This window comes from Podarcis cretensis, assembly GCF_951804945.1.
Source record: "Podarcis cretensis genome assembly, chromosome: 5".
Taxonomy (NCBI): domain Eukaryota; kingdom Metazoa; phylum Chordata; class Lepidosauria; order Squamata; family Lacertidae; genus Podarcis; species Podarcis cretensis.
The window spans coordinates 43,199,751-43,222,700 of NC_137174.1; the positions used below are offsets into that span (position 1 = coordinate 43,199,751).

The following is a 22,950-nucleotide window of genomic DNA, read 5'->3' on the forward strand; positions in this document are numbered from 1 at the left end:
CTCTCTCTCTCTCTCTCTCTCATTTAAAGATGGTATTATTATTTTCTTCTGGCACAGGAGGTTCTAGAAATTAGTGAACTTGCTCACTGAAGTAGCTATCTGACAATTTGCATTCTGTTCCAGAATTGAGCTCTCTATAATTTGTAGGTAATTGTATACATTATCATATTGTTTGGAAATATTCCTCAGATCCATGGCATGAAAGTGCTATACAAGTGTAGAATGACTGATTGATTAAAAGCTGATCTATGCAAGAAAACTTCAGAAATCAGAACATAAAGGAGCACAAACGAAAATACTGATTAGACTTTGGAGGGATAATTTCCAAGCATTACAATAACGACCTTGAAGACTGCCCAGCAGCATCGGTGTGTATGAGTTTCTTCAAAGGGGGAAATATAGGTTGACATTCCCCTGGTGATTTTCTGATATCAAATGAAAGACATAGACAATAGAGACAAGTGAGGGAATGAACATGCCATACAAGACCAGATTTTAATTTAGTGTCAAATAAGACCCAGAAAGCTTAAGAAGATTTATCCAGAGTATTACTATACACGAGTAAAAAACACAGCTTTATTGGATTTAATACAAGTATTTTATAGATATATTCTAGTGTCAGCACTGTAGAAAGGGGGCTTCTTATGGTGCTGGATGAAAAGGAAATAGCATGAAATCAGAACAGAGAGAGATGGTATCCAGTAATCAAGATGTTGGTAGCTACCCCATCATCTATCCTTCCCTATATTATACAAACATAGCTATAGAGAAGGTGAGCATAAGCAAAAGTGAAGTGTCGGGGGTTTTATTGAAAACCAGTCACTGTGCTCAAACAAAGGATATACAGATATAGGGACAAGTGGATGAATGCAGTCTCCAACATGTTTTCTTTCTTTCTTTTTTTAGGGGGGGGGACAATCAACAGCATATTAAATTGCTATCAAAAGGATAGTGAAAATAATTCAGCTAGGATTCGCTCTGGGATTCAAAGATAAAATACCATCTTAAATCTTAGAATCATAGAATCATAGAGTTGGAAGAGACCACAAGGGCCATCGAGTCCAACCCCCTGCCAAGCAGGAAACACCATCAGAGCACTCCTGACATATGGTTGTCAAGCCTCAGAAGAAGAAGAAAAAGAAGAAGAGAAGAGTTTGGATTTGATATCCCGCCTTTCACTCCCTTTAAGGAGTCTCAAAGCGGCTAACATTCTCCTTTCCCTTCCTCCCCCACAACAAACACTCTGTGAGGTGAGTGGGGCTGAGAGACTGAGAGAAGTGTGACTGGCCCGAGGTCACCCAGCAGCTGCATGTGGAGGAGCGGAGACGCGAACCTGGTTCCCCAGATTACGTGACTACCGCTCTTAACCACTACACCACACTGGCTCTCTGCTTAAAGACCTCCAAAGAAGGAGACTCCACCACACTCCTTGGCAGCAAATTCCACTGTCGAACAGCTCTTACTGTCAGGAAGTTCTTCCTAATGTTTAGGTGGAATCTTCTTTCTTGTAGTTTGGATCCATTGCTCCGTGTCCGCTTCTCTGGAGCAGCAGAAAACAACCTTTCTCCCTCCTCTATGTGACATTCTTTTATATATTTGAACATGGCTATCATATCACCCCTTAACCTCCTCTTCTCCAGGCTAAACATGCCCAGCTCCCTTAGCCGTTCCTCATAAGGCATCGTTTCCAGGCCTTTGACCATTTTGGTTGCCCTCCTCTGGACACGTTCCAGTTTGTCAGTGTCCTTCTTGAACTGTGGTGCCCAGAGTACTGGACACAGTACTCCAGGTGAGGTCTGACCAGAGCAGAATACAGTGGCACTATTACTTCCCTTGATCTAGATGCTATACTCCTATTGATGCAGCCCAGAATTGCATTGGCTTTTTTAGCTGCCGCGTCACACTGTTGGCTCATGTCAAGTTTTTTTTTTTAATGCATATTTATTAAGGTTTTTTTGAATACACATGTGTAAATATTAAACAACATTTCTTATATCATAACATAATTTCGTCGTCGCTTCTTTGGACTCCCTCACATCTCCCGCTCCCACTTACATCGTTACAAAAAAAATTTTCCAAGCAAATTACCCACTTGTTTACAATCTTATCTCCGCTCGTTTAAATAAAATCTAGCAATTCTCCAAAAAATTTATATTTTCCTTAATCTCACTTATCATCAAAATCAAATCTAATTCAGTGGTAGGCAATTATTTATGATCTAGTATCCTTCTTAAGATTCAACCAAATTACAATATTTTTGTAAATAAATCTTAAATTTCTTCCAGTCCTCCTCAACCCTCTCTTCTCCCAGGTCTCGGATTCTGCCAGTCATCTCGGCCAGTTGCATATAGTCCATCAGCTGCATCTGCCACTCTTCCAGTGTGGGTAGGTCTTGAGTTTTCCAATTCTTAGCGATGAGTATCCTTGCTGCCGTTGTTGCGTACATAAAAAATGTTCGGTCCTTCTTTAACACCTTCTGGCCGACAATACCCAGAAGGAAGGCCTCTGGTTTCTTAGTGAAGGTATACTTAAATACCTTCTTCAGCTCATTATATATCATTTCCCAAAAGGCCTTCACTTTAGGGCAGGTCCACCAGAGATGAAAGAATGTTCCTTCATGTTCTTTACATTTCCAACATTTATTTTCAGACAAATGGTATATTTTGGCAAGTTTAACTGGGGTCATGTACCATCTATATATCATTTTCATTACATTTTCCTTCAAAGCATTACATGCAGTGAAGTTCAACCCAGTGGTCCACAACCTTTCCCAGTCCTCAAACATAATATTATACCCAATATCCTGAGCCCATTTTATCATAACCGATTTAACCATTTCGTCTTGTGTATTCCATTTTAACAGCAAGTTATACATTCTTGATAGTACCTTAGTCTTTGGTTCTAACAATTCTGTTTCCAACTTCGATTTCTCCACCTGGAACCCTACCTTTTTATCATTTTTAAAGACTTCTTTAATCTGAGCGTAATGTAACCAGTCTCGCACTTTATCCTTCATTTTCTCCAAACTCTGCAATTTCCAATTATCTCCATCTTTTTCTAATATTTCCCAATATTTTGGCCATTTGGCCTCCATATTGGGTCTTTTTTGGGCCTTGGCTTCCAGAGGTGAAAGCCACCTCGGAGTTTTGTTTTCCAATAAGTGTTTGTATTTTGTCCAGACATTAAATACTGCTTTCCTGACAATATGGTTCTTAAAGACCTTATTGATCTTAACCTTGTCATACCATAAGTATGCATGCCAACCAAAAGCGTTGTTAAAACCTTCCAGGTCCAGTACATCAGTGTCTTCGAGAAGTAGCCAGTCTTTTAGCCAGCAGAAAGCTGCGGCTTCATAGTACAGCTTTAAGTCTGGCAGGGCGAAGCCCCCTCTTTCTTTTGCGTCAGTTAGTATCTTAAACTTAATTCTGGGCTTTTTGCCCTGCCAGACAAATTTAGAAATATCTCTCTGCCACTTCCGGAAACACTCCGTCTTGTCCACAATCTGCAATGTTTGGAACAGAAACAACATTCTTGGCAATACATTCATCTTGGCTCATGTCAAGTTTGTGGTCAACCAAGACTCCTAGATCCTTTTCACATGTACTGCTCTCAAGCCAGGTGTCACCCATCTTGTATTTGTGCCTCTCATTTTTTTTGCCCAAGTGCAATACTTTACATTTCTCCCTGTTAAAATTCATCTTGTTTGTTTTGGCCCAGTTCTCTAATCTGTCAAGGTCGTTTTGAAGTGTGATCCTGTCCTCTGGGGTGTTAGCCACCCGTCCCAGTTTGGTGTCATCTGCAAATTTGATCAGGATGCCCCTGAGTCCATCATCCAAGTCGTTGATAAAGATGTTGAATAAGAACGGGCCCAAGACAGAACCCTGTGGCACCCCACTAGTCACTCTTCTCCAGGATGAAGAGGAACCATTGATGAGCTCCCTTTGGGTTCGGTCAGTCAGCCAGTTACAAATCCACTGAGTGGTAGCATAGTCAAGACCGCATTTTACCAGCTTCTTTACAAGAATATCATGGGGCACCTTGTCAAATGCCTTGCTGAAATCAAGGTAGGCTACATCCACTGCATTCCCTTCATCTACCAGGCTTGTAATTCTGTCAAAAAACGAGATCAGGTTAGTCTGACATGACTTATTTTTCAGAAATCCATGCTGACTATTGGTGATCACAGCATTCCTTTCTAGGTGCTCACAGACTGTTTGCTTAATGATCTGCTCCAGAATCTTCCCTGGTATTGATGTCAGACTGACTTAATCTGTTTTGATCTCTTAAACTGAGATCAAAACATTTTAAGGTACCTAAACAGAAATGACTTGATTTTCTGAGGATCTCTGACTTACTCGATTAAATACTATTTCATGTGCTAGGCTTACATATGCAATCTGTCCTACATGTTTTCCTCTTTCCCACACAGGGCAGGTAGCTTGTGACTGGTTGTGGACTCTGCCACCCTAAACCTATCCTGTTAAATGAAATAGAAATATGAGTGGTCAGCTCCCTTTTCTTCATTTAGACAGCCCTTTACAATGGGATAAACAATGGGATAAACAATGGGATAAACAGTCATACCTTGGGGGTCGAACATTCCAGCTCCCAAACAATCGGAAACCAGAAGTGAGTGTTCCAGTTTCCGAACGTTCTTTTGGAAGCCGAACGTCCGATGGGGCTTCCATGGCTTCCAATTGGCTGCAGGAGCTTCCTGCAGCCAATAAGAAGCTGTGCTTTGGAAATCAAATGTTTCAGAATGGATTCTGCTCGATTTCTGAGTTACGACTGTACCACTAATACACACACACACACACACACACACACACACAAACTGTAGTGCAAGCTTTCAACTGCAGTTTGAAAATGCAGAAGCTGAAATCAACTTCTTCCACTGTTTTGAAGGAAATATGTCCTGGCATGGATTTCACACACTGTTCCCAGCAGTTAGAAAAATATTTTCCAATACCATGGCTATTAAGTGAATGTGAGGCTCTGGATGTCTGTGATATTTTCCGGTGTATCTGGGAACTCTGACCTTTTATAACAGGAATGGTGTCAGAGCCTGGGAAGTGCTTTAACTTGGCATCTGAGCAAGATGAAGCAAGAAGTCTGATTAGTCTATAGCTACAATGTGACCTTAGATATGTCTTAGACATGGACAGATCTGAAAAGCCAGGAGATTAGCCCAATCCATTATGATGCGATTCTCAAGGATCAAAATGTTTCTTACACAGCTCCTCTCTGGACACCTGTCAATAACTTAGAGAATCATTCCCACATTACTCCGCTCACTTAAAAGATATCAATACCATCCGCAGGAGAAAATTCTGTAAAATTCAGCACAGTTAAATGCTGACTTTGTTGTTCTGTCTGCAGATGAATCTGTGTTGAATTTTCCATGAGGTCTCCCAAACTGGAAAACACAGAGGTAGGCAACAGATGGGCCTCCAAACACTACAGGATATTAGCCAGCAAGAAAGAAAACTTAATTGAGTATGTGTATATCCAGAAGAGGGAGAAAAACCCCCAGCAGTATTTAGCAAACTGAAGAAAGGAGTAAGCTTACATCATTGGCGTAGAAGTCATTTCTGTAGCTCTCTCTCCAATGAGGAGAAACAACACTCTCTCCACAAAATGGGTATTATAAACAACTGCCATTTGTTCCTGTCCTTCCTTTGTTCTTGCCTTTCTCTCTCCAATGCCATAAAATAGAGTTGGATTTTTTTTTTTGTCTCAGAGCCTCAGTTTTTATTCAGAAGTCTCGTATGAGAGCTGCAGGAAGTGTAACAGCAGAGATCATTCTGTGTGTGACTTAAGAGTGAATTTTGCAATTAGTAACTCAGCTAACCAAGAAGAGGGCGTGCTGCTTAGTGACCAAGCAGTGTGGCATGAACTTCACTGAGGTGGCATGTGCTTTCATTGGCCAGGTAGTTCTGAGGGAAGACAAAACCTCTCTGTAACTTAACCCTCAACTTACACAGGGTATTATGTACTGAGTTGAATAGCATCCAAAATGCAGCAGTCTGATTGGTCCTAGAACAATAGGATTCAGAATGCAGCAGTCTGATTGCTCCTAGAACAATAGGGTCCAGAATGCAGCAGTCTGATTGGTCCACAGGAGCCACCCAATCCAGCTCCAGGTGGAAGTGAATCCACAACCTGATTGGCCTACACCTACAGGTGAATCCTGGAAGTAGCCAATCACGTGGGGGAACTTCCATTCCTCCTCACCACTATGAGCTGAATAAAGAGCATGAAATCCACTCTCAACTCTGAGTATATTTCACAGGATTTTGTTCATTTGCCTCCATAAAGTGCTATCTCTCTTTTCGTTCTGGACTCTGCATTATTTAAGTGACTTTGCTAACAAGGGTTTGTGTAGGAGCAAGTTGAGCAGGGAAGAGCTACCATACTAGATTCCTCTCACCAGTAGATCATTGCTGTCAGAGAGTGTTTTGGTGGAGCCCAGCTGCCACATGTTCCTTGGGGCTTTTCTCTTATCACCTGAGGCAGCAGTGTCCCTAGAAACCTATGCCCACCTTAGTTCAAAGTGGTCAGACACACCCTTGTTTTGCTCTTGCGCAAACAAAAAATCTCTCCCTTTCCCACTCACTTGGCAGAACCTCTGTAGGAAAGCAAGCACCCATAAAAAATGAGAGGGGAAATGAGGAAGGAGAGAAGAGTCCCTCACTTCCCCCAATCTGCAACTATAGGTGTTGCCACTGGGACACCCATCTGGAACTTGACTAAGGGGGACAACAGAAGGAAAGCAGAGACTCCCCTGCTCACACTTATCCTTAAGGGCATACTAGGAATTGACACCATCGTGCTGAAGTTAGTGTTGCACTATGTTCTCTGCTACCACCACCCCTGTCCAAAAATTCTCATATATGCTCACAAGACTGACAGCACCACTTCCTGAACATATTGGGAAGCTGAGCTTTGAGGGCCAAACTAAAGAGACTCTCAAATGACAAGCTTCTAAACACCCACTAAGGGAACACACTGCAGCTTTTAGGATTCTGGAATATTATTTTCTTAAGGGAACCAGTGGCCAATGCTTCTTAGCCATTTTCTTAAGACTGTTTTATATGTGAATTTTAAAAAGTCAGAAATCTTTCCACTGCAGGGGGAGAAATGGCAAGAGTCTGAAGGAGAAAGGAGGGGAAATAGCAGTCAAATCCTTCAGGTTTAACAGTCTTCTCTCTAGCTGTTTGAGACTCACGAAATTCCTAAGACCTGAGATCCAAGTGAAGATTTCACTGAGTGGAATCGTCACTGAGACTGACTCGACTAAGATTACACTGGTCAACAACAAATGCGTTTTTTCAGTTGATTTAGGACGAATCTGATGCGCTGAATCCAAAAATCACATTGGTTTTGCTCAATCAGGTCAAGTTTTTGAGCTATGGCCACATGTCTTTTTTTACGTTTTTGTTCACATGTACGCTTTGTGGAGCATTTTAGAAGAAGTTGGTGGGGGTAAAATGCCATGTCGAATAATTGTTTTGATTGGAAATGATTATTTTAATGACAAGAAGTATTCAGGTCCGATAGTTCTGGGTGATTATGTCAAAAAGGGATCAGTTTGAAGTAATAAAATCTCAAAATCTTCCATAAATTGGTGCGGCTGGGATCAACAGAAAGAACCGGAGCAGCCTCAAGTATCCTGATCTTCAATCAGCATGTTGTCCTGTAGCTCATTGTGATGAAATTCCGGTGCCTATCTTCGGAGAACTTCCTGACATTAGTGACGAAGATGCCTCCAGTGTTGAAGGACATGAAGAAGAAGTAGTGGTTCTTGAAGATGATGCTCCACATCCATTTTCCCAAAAGAAGTTGAATTTCGCAACCACAGCTTGTCAAAGGACTCTGCCGAACTGTTGGCATCCAGATTGAAGGGAAAAAACCTCCTCTCTGACAGTGCTCGCATCAGCTTCTTCCGCAACAGGCATCAAGAGTGCCTCCGTTTTTTCTCGGAAGAGAAGGACTGTGCAGATATTGCGCAGCTTCTGCTCAAGCTTGGAGTGCACAGTACGAACCCAAAGATTGGAGACTGTTCATTGACAGCAGCAAGCGATCACTGAAATGTGTTCTGCTACACAACGGCAACCAGTTTGCCTCTATACCCCTGGCTCACTTGAGTACACTGAAGGAGAATTATGAAGCGGTGAAGTATGTGCTGGAGAAAATTGGTTATGATCAGCGTAAGTGGTTTATTTGTGTTGACCTGAAGATGGTGAACTTTTTGTTGGGACAACAGTCTGGTTTCACCAAGTACCCATGTTTTCTGTGAATGTGGGATAGTAGGGACCGTGCTCAGCATTACACGAAGAAGGACTGGCCTGTGCGGGAAGAATTGGTGCCTTGCAAAAAAAGGAACGTCATCAACGACCCTCTGGTGGACAGAGACAGAATACTCTTCCCACCGCTGCACATCAAGCTCGGCTTAATCAAGCAGTTCACCAAGGCTCTGGACAAGGAAGGTGACTGCTTCACTTACTTGCGCCAGGCTTTTCCAGGATTGACCATGGAGAAGTTGAAAGCTGGCATCTTTGACAGTCCTCAGATCCGTCAGCTCATCAGAGATCCAGAGTTCGGAAAGTCAATGAATGAAGTGGAACTGGAAGCGTGGAAGGCATTTGTTCTGGTAGTGAAGAACTTTCTTGGCAACAATAAGGCCAGAAACTACACAGAACTTGTCAACAACATGCTGACTGCTTTCAGAAACCTGGGTTGCAACATGAGCGTCAAGATGCACTACCTATTTTCACATATGGACCAGTTTCCTGAGAACCTGGGTTCAATGAGTGACGAGCAGGGGGAGAGATTCCATCAGGACATGAAAGAGATGGAGACCAGGTATCATGGTCGCTAGGACGCAGTCATGGTGGCTGACTACTGTTGGACTCTGAAGAGAGACCTCCCTACCGCTGAGCATTCCAGGAGTTACAAGAAACAGAAGTTCAAGCCCTGAAGATTGAAAAATGGTGAAGCAACATGCAATTTATGTGTACTCACCTTTATCAATGCACCATTCAGTTTACAGTAAACCTGACCTGATGGAGAGAAACGGATGCCATTTCCTGATTCAGCAGTGCAAAAATACCCTAAATCAGTTGTAGAAATCTAGACAACATTCAAAAAGTAAAAAATTGTTGCCCAGTGTTATATATCCTCCTGATACATGAACATGTGTTTTTTCACTTGGTCAGCAAAGAGTTTGAATTTCTTGTGGAGACCACCAGCATAGCTGACTCTAGAGCAGTTCTGAGGGAGATAAACGTATTTTAACTCGTTCATGCCCCTGCAGGTGATTTATATGAATAAAGAAAATAGTGCATGCTACTGTACAAAAGAAAATTAACCTACATTACAAGATGTTGCACCGGTTGAACAAAGTACTGTGGGAACCTGTGGAGGTTCCATTCACACATTCATTCCCAATCACAAAATGAGGTATCAGAGTTTTTAGGGGGCTAACCAAGTTGAGATAGCTGGGATAGCAGGCTTGTTGGGTTTTTAATGTCTGATGTAGATTTTTCAATTCCATTGTTCTGTATGGGACAATGACAATAAAGATTATCGTATCGTATCGTATCGTATCGTATCGTATCGTATCGTATCGTAGAATTAGCTGGCTCTTCCTGTCATTCATTCTGGCTCCACCTACCATTGGTCTCCCTGCTTTTTGGCCTACCAGTCCCAATGTACACCAGCCACTAGTGGGGACAGTTTGTCCCTGCCCACTTGAATAATGTGAATCCTTAAAAGGCCAATACTCTTTTAGGTGAGCACTGCTTCTCCTTTCTGCATCTTCTTACCTGATGTGTTTCCTGAACTGTTGTGTAGGCATGGTAGAACAAAGAGTGCTTGATTTTTGAGGCTTGGGGGAGCCATCTGTGAGGGTCCTGGCTTGGGTTGTAAGGGTCTTGGCCACCAGTTTCAGGTTCAATATATGGAACTGGTCCAGTTCTTTAGCAGGTAATGAAGCAGCCCTGGGCTGGCCATCCTTTGCTGACTCTCATCATGACATCATATGGCTGGAACACGATTTCACCAATCTTTTTGCATCTGAATCTCAGATTTTAGTGTCATTTTTCATTGGAAATTTCTGTGGAATTAAGTTAGCTTAAATAGCTGAAACCAATAGTGTGGGAATGATTGATATAAAAAAAAACTAACTGCTGTCAAGAGCATGGCATTGCATGGAACAGGTACCAGTTTAAGTTTGGAATTCTGACAGGAAAATCTAAATACAAGATCATTTGTGGCAGCGACTTATCTAATTTCGAACAGAAAACACTCACTTAAGTGCAAGTCACATGTTACTCATGGATGCTTCACTGTGATTTACACCATGTACCATTTAAGAAGTTGTGAAGGAATGAAATACGAAAACAGTTAAAAGAGAACATTGCATTCACGGGTTCCGCTTGGTTGATAACACCAAGTGGCAGAATGAGAACACTTTTTAAAGATATGATTAAATATAAATTTTATGAAAGGAAAACATCATAGCTTAAGGCTCTTTAAAATCCATGCATGCTGAAGGATTCCAAAAATAAGACACCAACTTCTTAAAAAAAATAAAAAATCCAAGCTGGCAAAATGATGCTACCATTTAAACAAATCACAGCTTATGGACATTTGCAACAGATCCTCCAAAAACTATACATGAAGTATTTATGCCAGTCCCTCTTAACATTGGTCCAGGTCATACCCAGCTGCATAGATAGTTTAAGCCAAACGAAACAAAGTGACAAAGTGACAAAGTGTTTGGTAGTGTTTTGATTGTAGATAGCCTAAGCCATCAGAGCCCTAAACCACAAAAATATCATATCAAGTTATAGATCATGGTCCCCCTTATAGAGGAAGCCAAGCACCTCTCAGATAGACAGTGCTTTATTGGTTGGAAACAGCACGGGGTCAGAATTTCACCAAAAATCTGACGTTATCCAATTCACTCAAAAATGGTGCCAAAGTGTTACAAATTCTCCCCTGAAAGGTTTGGCAGTAGAAACAGAGGGGTTTTTATCATAGGCCGAGAAATTGGTAGCAAGTTAGTGTCCCACCCCAAACTGGTCTATAAGAAGTTCTAAGTAGGTTGGGAATACCAAGTTTCCAAAATAGATCTTTACTGAATATAATACAGTGACAAGCAGAATTAAAGTAAAAGTGCAGCTTATGCTTTGGTCACATTGTTTGTGCAATGCATTAATTTGAAGATTATTTTTTTAAACCTGCTTGCAAATGTTTAGTACTGAGAACAACTTAAAATTGCAGCAGATTACTTTATTTTGCTATCTTTAAATAGGCATTCCAAATAAACTGGTTGTTGCTATTCTTCTGCAAATATCAAATGAAAGAATGTGGAAGTGCTGTGCATTATGAATAGACCTGCATTTCTTTTTAAGTTATCCCCAAACTAGGTTGAATATTAAGATGGGACAGAGCCATTGACATAGCAACTCTAATGATTTCTGCATTTTGCTGCTGGTAAAGAATTGAAAGGTGGCTGATTTGAATATTTCCTTCAATCTTCCATCAATAAACAAGAGACAAGGCAGATTTGAAAGTTCATCTGGGAAGAGTCATGTTTTTATAATTGCATTTAGCCTTCAGGCATGTGAAATCCAGAGGGTTAGGAGTGCTGCTTTAGAGAACTGGATTAGGCCAAGAGGTACACTCAAAACCTGGAGACACAATTTAATTTGCTTGTGGTCCCACACCTTAATCTGAGGAAAGAAAGGGGAAACTCTTTCCCATTTAATAAGTATGTACTTTGGTGAAAGAGAGCTCCATATGAAATATACATTCATCCCACCAATACTAGGGTGTTTGTTTCTTATTTGTTCTCATGTGGCAGCAGAACAATTTATGAAACAAATAAGAAACAGAAATTCTGTATTTGGTTAAATCTGATTGTTAGATTTCTGCAGTGTTTTTAAAAGATGCTTATCTTTAATGCAATCACACAGTGTCAAAGAGGAAAAATGTGATTGCTAGCCAATGTGTCTGGGATACAGTCAATGTTCTTCAGGAAACAAAGTGGTATGGAAGTAGATTTGCACTGGAAAACATTCAAATAATGCTGTATTATGAAGATACAAGACAGCAAAGTGTTGTCAAGGGATACATTTTTGAATAACAAAAAACAAAATTGCACAATGTTCTTTTTCCCCTGTGATGGAAAATACTATAGTCCTAACTATAAAATTAAAATCAGTCTACAGATAAATCTGAAATATCAAGGATATTGTATAATAAAGCTGGCAGGCAGAGGGGTAAAAGCAATGCACAAATATGTTCACAGTTGAATGCAACAGCCAACAGTGTTATTCAGGGGACTGTTTTAGACTCCATACAGCTGTTTTTCAAAAACATCCTAATATCTAGCAAATCCACTCATTTGACGCACAGAGTGACTAATTGCTGTAAAACAATTAAATGTTCCAGTATACTACACATGCATGCAAAGGGCACACCCAGAGTATGAAGCTTATATTTATTAAAACAGAACAGGGAAGAAATTGCACCAATCACAGCTAACAAGTGTAGGCAGGTATAAGCTGTACAGACAGATAGGAAATCATCTGCCTACTGCTAAGAACCAAACCACCCCAGATCAACTCCATCATCCAAGCTGGTATGACAGGAGCCAAATAGCAACTTCCCATCGAGGGAAGCCATAGGTGTGCAGCCTGACAGGTGCCAGACACCCCTACTATTCAGCATTCAATAAGTGGCACATGCCAGGCCCCAAGAGCAGCAAATCAGTCTCCTAAGCTGGCCAACATTAGAGAGATGATAAGTGAAGTGCCCTCCCTGCATTACGATACTGACCATGTACCACTCCACTTACCTGCCCACATTAAATGCCAAATAAACCAAACAGCCAAAATAAATTCAAGCCCAGCATAACCAGGCAGCTCCTCCCTCAGGCCTATTGGCTAATAAAGGCAATGTGAAGGAAGTCCCTCACCCCATTCCCCTCAAGGCTTCCTCCTTCATTGGGCTGGAACAAACACACACACAATCTTACTTAAAAACAAATGGCCACCTCTGACTTCCGGGGAGGAATGATAGCGGAATAGTGATCAGCTGCTGACACTCATGTCAGCAGAGATAATTATGCAGTGATTAAAGGCAACCAAGGCATAAGATCTTGATTACCAAAACTTCCTTTTGAGATAAGGGGGTCAGGGATTAACCCCTCAGGCCCAGAAGAAGACATTCATCACAACGTGAACAAAGACGTTTTCAGGATTGGAGAAGTGTCTCAGGTGAGGAACATTCATCAAGCCCATGCACTGCATCATAGCTCTTAAATTAGGGCACCAGGTCGATAATACCACCTTCTTTTAACTATTTACAAGACTGAAAGTAAGTACTAATTGGATACGCTATCTGCCAGTTAATTTGCATCCAGAAACTGCTGGAAGATGAAAAGGCATTAATTAACAAGCAAAAAATAGACCAAAAAGTTTACCTTAACTATGGATAACTTTGAAAGTTTATAACTGAAGCTATATGTACCTCTTATCCTGTCTAAAATTTACAATTTATACCATCTGTAATTCTCTGTTGTTTGTGGGCTGTTTTAGACATGGAAACGAAAGTAAATGTTATCTGTGTCAGAATGGAATACTGATTTAAAGAAGCGGGCACATTTTTCTGGAAGCAGAGACTGCCATGGGGAGAATAATATAACTCAAGATGGCAAAAACAATGCTTAATGCCTCACTGATTGCTGGTATCATGCAAAAATTACTAGATGAACAGTTGATAGAATTAAGAGCTGAGATGTGTGGAATATTAAAGGAGATCAGATCGGGGGGCAAAAACAGACTAAAGAATGCACAGGACCTGTGGGAAAGGATGTTGATCCAGAACAGCCTGAACACAAAAAGCTAAAGGCAAATGGACAACAGCAAACATTGGAATGGAGTGGTCATCCACTCAGCTGACTGGAGGACTGAATCAGACAAAGGATGCCATTGTGACACTGGAAGAGAAACAACTGTAGATGGCAGAACAGAAAAAGGATGTTGTTGTGACTGGGAGAAATGAATGGAATTATGAATAGAAACATTAAGAAACAAATGGAGATAGCGGAGGCGGTAAAGGTAAAGGTACCCCTGCCCATACGGGCCAGTCATGACCGACTCTGGGGTTGCGCGCCCATCTCGCTTAAGAGGCCGAGGGCCAGCGCTGTCCAGAGACACTTCCGGGTCACATGGCCAGCATGACGAAGCTGCTCTGGCGAGCCTGCACCAGCGCAGCAAACGGAAACGCCATTTACCTTCCCGCTATAAAGCGGTATCTATTTATCTACTTGCACTTAAGAGTGCTTTCGAACTGCTAGGTGGGCAGGAGCTGGGACCGAATGACGGGAGCTCACCCCACCGCGGGGATTCGAACCGCCGACCATACAATCGGCAAGTCCTAGGCGCTGAGGTTTTACCCACAGCGCCACCCGCGTCCCTAGCAGAGGCAAAACTGAGAGATAAAGGCCCTTGTGTACATGCTGAAGTGAATACAAAAGAAAATGCCCCCAAGATTTTGGAGATTAGCTTGGAAAAAGAATAGGGAAAGGGGGGAAAGGGACATTTTCTTTTCTCTTTTATCCAGGATACAGAAATTCATCATAATGGATACAGAATCACGACCAACGAGAACATACCAGTACCATTTCCTGCTGTCCATGATACAGTATGATGAATTTCTTTGGACTCTGGTATATACATTTTTTAAAACAAAGTGTTAAAAAAAAACACAACTTTTAAAGTGTCAGCATAACACATGGTTCAGGTGTCTTTAAGATCAAACACAATATTACATTGCTTTATATTGCTAAATCTAAACTGAATTATCTTAGCTATATTTAAAATAATGAAACCATGAATTTGGTGCTCTCTTTATTTGCTTTTGGCCAAAGGAGCACTAAGGATTCACCAGAGAATGTAGTTATATGGGATCATGCAATACCTAAATGTAATTTTGTTAAGTGAAGAACTAAAATTACCATATGCTCACATGACTCTTGAAGTACCAGTTTCAAATGAATCCACATTCATGATATTAAAAAGCAAAAATGTTGAACTGGTAGCACTCAAAATAAAGTATTTGTAAAGCATATTCAATGTAAAGAAAACTGAAATTATTTTCACTTTCCTTTAGGAAACAGTACCTATTCAAAGATGAAATTTCCTAAATGAAATAATTATGTGTGAAAATTCTACTATGCATTGTTGTAGGCACACATTTGACCTATGCTAAAGGCCCCTTGTGCTCAATAAAAATACTGACTTCCTAAGGAAGAAGTTGGTGAAAAGTAATAGTAAATCACTGTATGTAAAATTTACATCTGTTTACCCAGTGCATGATGTCACACAGTTCACTGACCTTGCTTGACTGGGGTTGAGATAAGCAGGGCATTTTTATTGGCAGCAACAGGAATAGGTTCAAAATTTGAGAAAACCAAATATAAAAAAAAGACTAAGAGTGAGATCCAAAGAAAATTAGGTGCACTTAAGTGCCACTGAAATCCCTAATCAAAGAGGAGAGACTTTCCTCATCTGTAACTGAAGCCAGTGTCTGGCTTGAAATTAAGCTGAAATCCCATTGATTAGGACTTGGGTACACTTAACTTTCTTTGAATTGTGCCCTACATGCACAACAAAAGTCTCGCCCATCTTGGAAAGCCTCGTATAAGACAGCCTTATCTCTTAAACAGAAATATTAAATTAATGAGATTACAGTTGAAACCCCATTATCCAGATGTTACAAGACATATACCATCTGATTCCAGCAGATGGCTATCAGAATATAGAAATATAGTTGTCAGGGGGAATGGGATAGCCTCTTCCATTTCTGTATCTAGCCAAGGGCTTCATTTGTTTCCGTAATCATCATGCCTTAAAGACACATATAAGATAAGGAGGGGGGAACCTCTGGGCAGAAATGCCTTTACATCTTTGAACAGACTGATGTGGCTTTTATACTTGGCTACAATTCACAGCCTCCTTGCATGAAATGCAAAAGGGACAGTTTCAGCCCCTCCTTTGTTCCCTAAATTCCTGCAAAAAGTTTGATAGTTTCAAAGTTCAGATGAGCTGTATAGGCAGTGCAAAGTAAGCTTATCAGGCATTATCATGAACCATAGGAGAGAATTCTCTAAGTATGTCTCGATATCAGATAATATATTGATTGATTGATATATGGGAGCTCCAGTGCATTGATATAAGAAAGTTGCCAGCATAACAAGGCTCACCCTCTCAGGCTGTGTTCCAAAAAAGCTTCCCATGGAATGAATGAAGCCTGATTCCTCATACACAGAAGGAACCTGCTGCTACTGAGTACATGGTTTGGGATTGCTGCCTTGAAACAAAAGAGTGGCCCAACTGCTGTGCATTTTCCCCACAGCCATCTAAAAGCAACATATTTGTACAAACAAAACAAAAATAAGCCCTCTTTTAGACTACTCTCTTTGCTTTGACAGAAAACTTCAGTTTTAAGCCAAGATTCCAGATTGTTTTTGTGGAAACACTTCCACTTGTCTGAAAGTGTATATATAATGGATATGTGGTAGCGGTAATGTGATGCTGAAGTAATCTCATGAGAAATGGATGACTCTCAGGGGACTCTATACAGTGGTAGGTAGTAGAGACCAGTAAGGGTGAATTGGTATTCTAACAATATGGAGAAAGCCTTCGATTTGTACCATCACAAAAATACCAGATCTCATTTATAATTCAGCAGTAATGTGTGCGTATTTTTTTTCCCTTTTACAAAGTGTTTTGCTTTTGTAGGAAATGGAAGTGACAGCTTTGAAGGTTCTTTCTGGCTTCATATCTATAGGATCTGAAGTTGCCGTCATAATTTTGAAGTACCCTCATGCCCATAAAATCTGATAGGAACTGTAAGATTCTTTTATCTGATAAATGGACACATGTGGATCATGCCATCCAATTGGGGCTGAATTTGGAGAGGCAGATAATTATGACTGTGCAGTGGTACCTCTGGTTACGAACTTAATTCGTTCCGGAGGTCCGTTCTTAACCTTAGGTACCACTTTAGCTAATGGGGCCTCCTGCTGCCACCACGCCACTGCCGAACAATTTTTGTTCTCATCCTGGGGCAAAGTTCTTAACCTGAGGTACTACTTCTGGGTTAGTGGAGTCTGTAACCCGAAGTGTTTGTAACCCAAAGTACCACTGCAGTTTGAACAACAGCGGAGAAAGTAAGCTTAGAATAACAAGGCAGACAAACATGGATGGGAAAACACAGGAGCCCATTCACAGGGCTGGTATTCAGGGATATTGAACATGCCATGGGAGAACAGGATCACCCCCACTGTCCCTTCTCCTGGTTTCATATCCTAGTTTTAAGTGAGACCTTTCAATGTTTTTGGTTCACTGAAGCTGGGTGGCACAAGGGGAGAATAGAAAGGGAGTGGCGAGGAAGGAGTATGCAGTCCTAGTGCATTTCTTGGGGTGGTAAAACACCATTTGTCAGACAATTGTGTACCTGTTGTTGTTTTTTCATCCTTGCAGCTACATGGAAGAATGGTCATTGAGTTGCACATCCAAAGGAAAATATACTATTATTTAACGAAAATTATATACCAATTATGGGATGCAGGTGGCGCTGTGGGTTAAAGCCTCAGTGCCTAGGGCTTGCCGATTGAAAGGTCGGCGGTTCGAATCCCTGCGGCGGGGTGCGCTCCCGCTGCTCGGTCCCAGCGCCTGCCAACCTAGCAGTTCGAAAGCACCCCCGGGTGCAAGTAGATAAATAGCGGGAAGGTAAACGGCGTTTCCGTGTGCGGCTCTGGCTCGCCAGAGCAGCGATGTCACGCTGGCCACGTGACCCGGAAGTGTCTCCGGACAGCGCTGGCCCCTGGCCTCTTAAGTGAGATGGGCGCACAACCCCAGAGTTTGTCAAGACTGGCCCGTACGGGCAGGGGTACCTTTACCTTTATATACCAATTAATCAAAAGATAAAGTGATGAAAAACATTCTCATTCTCATAAAAAACATGACACAAATATAAAAGTGTTTAACTATGATGTAACTGTTTCAGTCCTGCGCAACAGTACTCGTCCAAAATATTAAACTGAGGTTTTTCATTGCTTCAGGAAGTAAGGCGGGGATAAAATGGCACATAAAGATTAGAATAGTTATCAAGAACTTGGCAATTCTTAAATTTCATCAGTGGGGTGACAAGGCTGCTAAGTTTCCTTATTTTCCCATAAAAGAGATTCGTTGGTGCTGCTTCACACAACTGCACAGCAGCCTGGCAGTGTTCCTTCTCAATTCTGATCAGAATGTCTCAATGTGAGCAACACAACATCATGACACAAAGTCTTTATGGTGGAGGAAGAAAGAAGCCATGCTCAAAATGTATTTGAATACACTAAGGACCTCTTAAAAGTAGCTGAATTCCCGCCCCCATTTTGTGGGGGGTGAATGGCCCCATCAGACTGAGGGGGTTGGTAATCTTTGGTCCTACAGTAGTTTAGAAGTTCCATTCTATAGCCAAACAAACAACAAAGGAAATGTTAACTTTGAGCTATGGAAGCAATGAGAATTTAGGTGTTTCCTAAACCTGAACAAAAGATCAGTTTTAGAATTTTTCTATAACTGGGGAAGGGTTGGCAAGGGAGGGAGGACTAACTGTATGAAATCCTTTCCTTATAAAAAAAAGATGCACATTTTTAATTTATATTCATCCAAGGTTGGGATGTGATAAATGCAGGGCCTTTCACAAAGTGAATATTATAATGAGGCCGTAACATTTTACTAACATGAATTCATAAGGTGACCCTGGAGATTAACAATAAAACACAACTCTGTAACAGATAGAAAAGACCGCATTTCTGTGTTTTCTCCCCAAATAAGGCTCAGCTTGTCCAATCCTTATAGGGGAGGATTTGCCTGTAATGTCTCCATTGCACCTATTAAAAATAAAATACAATTACAATTCAGCTTTGAGCACCAGTAATTCTTACATGCTCACTGGCCTCTTTGAGGCGAATCAGAGTTTGTATACATTCCCTTCCAGCCAGAATCTCCCCTTCTCTCCCCACTCCCTATCTATAAAAAGGTGAGCAGATTAAACAAATTATGAACTACGCAGGGCTTGAATACTTTATAAAATGGTAGAACCAGCTTTTAGAAACCTTTTAATGTTCCATTTCCCAGAGGTGAAATGCCAGGCTGCATTCTCCTCTCTTTCAGTTGCCCTTGCCACTTCAGAATGTGTCTGGAAACAGCTCTGCAGATGGCCTCGTATGTTTTACAGGAAATATTACTTAAACATTGGAAAGGATCAAATTTCTCCTTTTAGGAATTACAAATCTGGATTTCATTTTCTCCTCCAAACCATGGGAAAAATGTTACTGTTTCATATGTCACAAAGGAAGCATTTTTAAAAAGAAGGGGGAAAATGAACACTTGTGTTACAAAATACACCAGAGGACTTTGGAAATGTTCCTCTGTTTTAATATAAAATAAAAGCAAATCAAAATAATCTTCTGAAACCAATTCCCCTGTCCCCCCCCTTCTTTAATGTTAGGAGCTAGAAAAAAATATTGTACAGGATCTTAATATTTTGATTGTTATGTCTGCAAGTAGAAAACAGTAATAAAGTTCTATTTCAACTTGATAGCCCATTACTTAACATTTCAAGCATTTCCTCCATTTGGATCTTGATTTTGGTGGGGGGCGGGTTTACAAGACTTGTTTAGGCTGCAGGTGGGGATGGAGGAGCTCCATTATCAGAGGGGAGGGGTCTGGTGTTAGTAAAACACACAATTAAAATAGTAGCAAGTGGTGTCAGGGTTTACTGGTAATGACATTAATTGCCAGTTCATAAGCCACAATTTCCTCACTGCAAAGTTCCTGAAATCAAAATAGCCAAGTATACATATTTCCCATTTAAAACCACATCCCCCCCCCCCCGCGCCTCTGAGTAGACACCTCACTAAGAAGGAGTGAAATTACAAACAGCACCTTTTAGGAAATTAAAAAGGGCCATTTTCTCTAATATTTCACTTCAGAATATGGCTGTTTTAAACCAATGGAAGCAATGGTTTCCAATGATTTTGAACTTTGTCCTTTGCTCCAGACATCTTAGGTACCATTGAGTGTTCGCTGCTCAAATCCAGTGCTCACTGCTAGAAACCTCCACCCCCAAGCCATTACACTTTAGCTTATATAGATTAATTGCTCTGTTGTGCAAGACAACCATGCGGAAAGTGACCATGCACAACAGAGCTTCCTCCTCTCACCCTCTCACCTGAAGCCTCTCACACATCTTCAAAAGCTGCTCCAAAGTGTTGGGGGGGCCTCTGTAGGGGGCAGGTGAGGAAAGGGCGGGCAGATCAAAAAAAGCTCAAGAACTTTGGCTGCTTGCCCCCCTGACAAAAATCCTGGCTATGCCCATACTGCTGGGTGAGCAAAATTCCACTCACACGGTGTCTGATACAACTCATGGACTCACAATGTGATAAATAGGAAGCAAATCGAAGGTAAGGAAGCCAAGGAAAAGTTAGAAGATGGTCACTTCTTGGGCAAAAGTTTCTTCGTGCCTCAGTTTTCCAAGAGCTGGCAATCAAATTATATCTAGTGTAATATAAGAAGTCCATCCTAATTCCTACAATCACTATATTGTTATTTTAAACCAATCGTGAATGTATGTGCTTGCCTTCAATTCAGTGTCCCAGTACCATCCACATACAATCCCCTCCCTTAATAGACTCAGATTTGTTCTAGTGTTCCCACTGAATTTTTCCTGTGGCAAAATTCAAGGCATACTTGGATTGCTTGGAGGATCCTATTCAAGCATAAAAATTTCAATAGGAATAGGAATATTTCTCAAGGGAAGTGGCTCACACGTTTTTAGTTGCCCCCAAATTCACTTTATGTTTCCTAACTGTACCTGTTTGCCAAGATTCACAGGCATAGATGGTCTGGGCCTGGCGATCTAAAGGACTTTAGGAAGGGATTCTGATGAAACTTGACCTTGCTTTAAGGGCATCCTGGTAGTATTGAATCCTCCTAAAATGAAGACAAGGGACACAGGTGGTGCTGTGGTCTAAGCCACAGAGCCTAGGGCTTGCCGATCAGAAGGTCGGTGGTTCGAATCCCCACAATGGAGTGAGCTCCCATTGCTTGGTCCCTGCTCCTGCCAACCTAGCAGTTCAAAATCACGTTAAAGTGCAAGAAGATAAATAGGTACCACTCTGGTGGGAAGGTAAATGGTGTTTCTGTGCACTGCTCTGGTTTCTCCATAAGCGGCTTAGTCCTGCTGGCCACATGACCTGGAAGCTGTATGCCAGCTCCCTCGGCCAATAAAGCGAGATGAGCACCGCAACCCCAGAGTCGGCCACGACTGGACCTAATGGTCAGGGGTCCCTTTACCTTTAAAATGAAGACTATCCTTCATAATCTCTCAGAATTCTGAACACTGAGGAAAGGCCATGTCTTGCACTCACTGGGAGGGAGTAATGACAAAATTACAAGTCACTGGAGATGATTGTTTGGCCGTTCACTTCATGAGCCTTAAGCCCCCCTGCATTTCATTTTGCACCTGGTACCATGGAAGCAGGTTAGTGCACCAGAAAGGTAATGGGGTGCAAAGTTGTGGCTACAGTTAAAATGTGTATCTGATAACATGCAGCAAGAGAACAAAGTCCTATCTTTCCATTTCCCACTAAACTAGATCAATTGCCTCAGACTATGGACCTCTGGAAAGGTGCCCACAACAATTTAGCAATCTCTCCCTCCCTCCCAACCTATTGCTTTGCAGTATGGTGGTATGTTTCTCTCTCTCTTCCTCCCTGCTCCCCCAAGAAAGTATTATTAAGGTTGCCAATAAAATTCGGGAACTGGTTATTTGTGCGAAACACAAATCTGCCAAATAATTTGGCACTACTTCCTTTCCTTGGCAGCCTCCCCCGAAGAGACACCCATCCTTGAAAATGGGGTTGTTGAGGGCAGCGTCTGAGTACACTGGAATTTGGCAGACTGGTCAGAACCTGAAGCTTTTACAGTGGCAACACGGACTATATCTGGTGCCATGCAGTATATTTGGTTGATTCTTCGACACATCAGATTGTCGTTTTTCTTTCCCATACGAAGGAATAAAGGATTCAATGTCAGTGAAACAAGGATGGTCTTTCACCTTTAACTTTGAATTTTCTTGCCTTTGTACCTGTCATAACCTTAACATAGGGGTTTTTTGTACTTAGTTGTAAATCTAATGACTGCTGATGAAGCAAGAATAAAAATTATAGTGCAATCAAGAGGTATGTGAAAGAAAATGGATTTTACAAGTGCATACTTTTAAGCAAAGGAGCCAGTCTGAAACATAAATAAAAGGAGCCCAGGGGACTACACCTCTGACATTAAACAATCTTGTCATGAGGACCCATTACAGCAGAAATTTAGGAGCAGTTAAAAGAGAATTTCTATAGCATGGTAGTGCTCTTTGAACATCTCCCCATTCATTTCAATGGAACTCACAAGGGGAAATGTCCTCCAGAACAGTGGCAATTAGCTGCAAAGGAGCTAATTCTTGAAGGAGTCTTGCAACAGTTTAAACTGAAGGTGGAAAGGGGTGCACTTGGGGCAGCAATGTGCAAAGTAAGAGCAAATGAAAATTTGATTCTATGTACAAAAAAGAAAGCAAAGGCAGTATGGCAGGAATTATAATAGATATTATTTTTGTGCTTATGTATAAATAGCCCATGAATTCCCAGTATTTCTCTACTGTGGTCTCTGATATAAAGGGCCTCCTTTTCTTTGCACATGCACTCGTGAGAAGCAGCTTTTTGCCCACCTCTGGTGAATTTGAGGATGAGCTGAATTTTTGAATTCAAGTGGTATGATGTCATTAGATCTTTCAAAGGTGATGATTTTATTGGTTTGGTCTAGACTGTTG

The 22,950-nt window shown here is 41.3% G+C and overlaps 1 protein-coding gene across 5 annotated transcripts in view; it reads left to right on the forward strand.

The window, feature by feature from the left end:
- The window catches only part of LOC307216680 (uncharacterized protein), a 203,302-nt gene extending 180,850 nt beyond the window's left edge, over positions 1–22,452 (forward strand). For 4 of the 5 annotated variants that reach the window (XR_013839256.1, XR_013839257.1, XR_013839260.1 and 1 more), the window contains exons 4-5: positions 14,638–14,718; positions 21,959–22,452. Coding sequence is in view for 1 of the 5 variants with exons in the window: in XM_079977164.1 (XP_079833290.1) it covers positions 14,638–14,718; positions 21,959–21,986 (109 nt within the window). In the remaining 4 variants the exon portion in view is untranslated. The remainder of the gene's footprint in view (positions 1–14,637; positions 14,719–21,958) is intronic. The other variant, XR_013839258.1, reaches the window with a different exon arrangement.
- Positions 22,453–22,950: the final 498 nt, after the last annotated feature.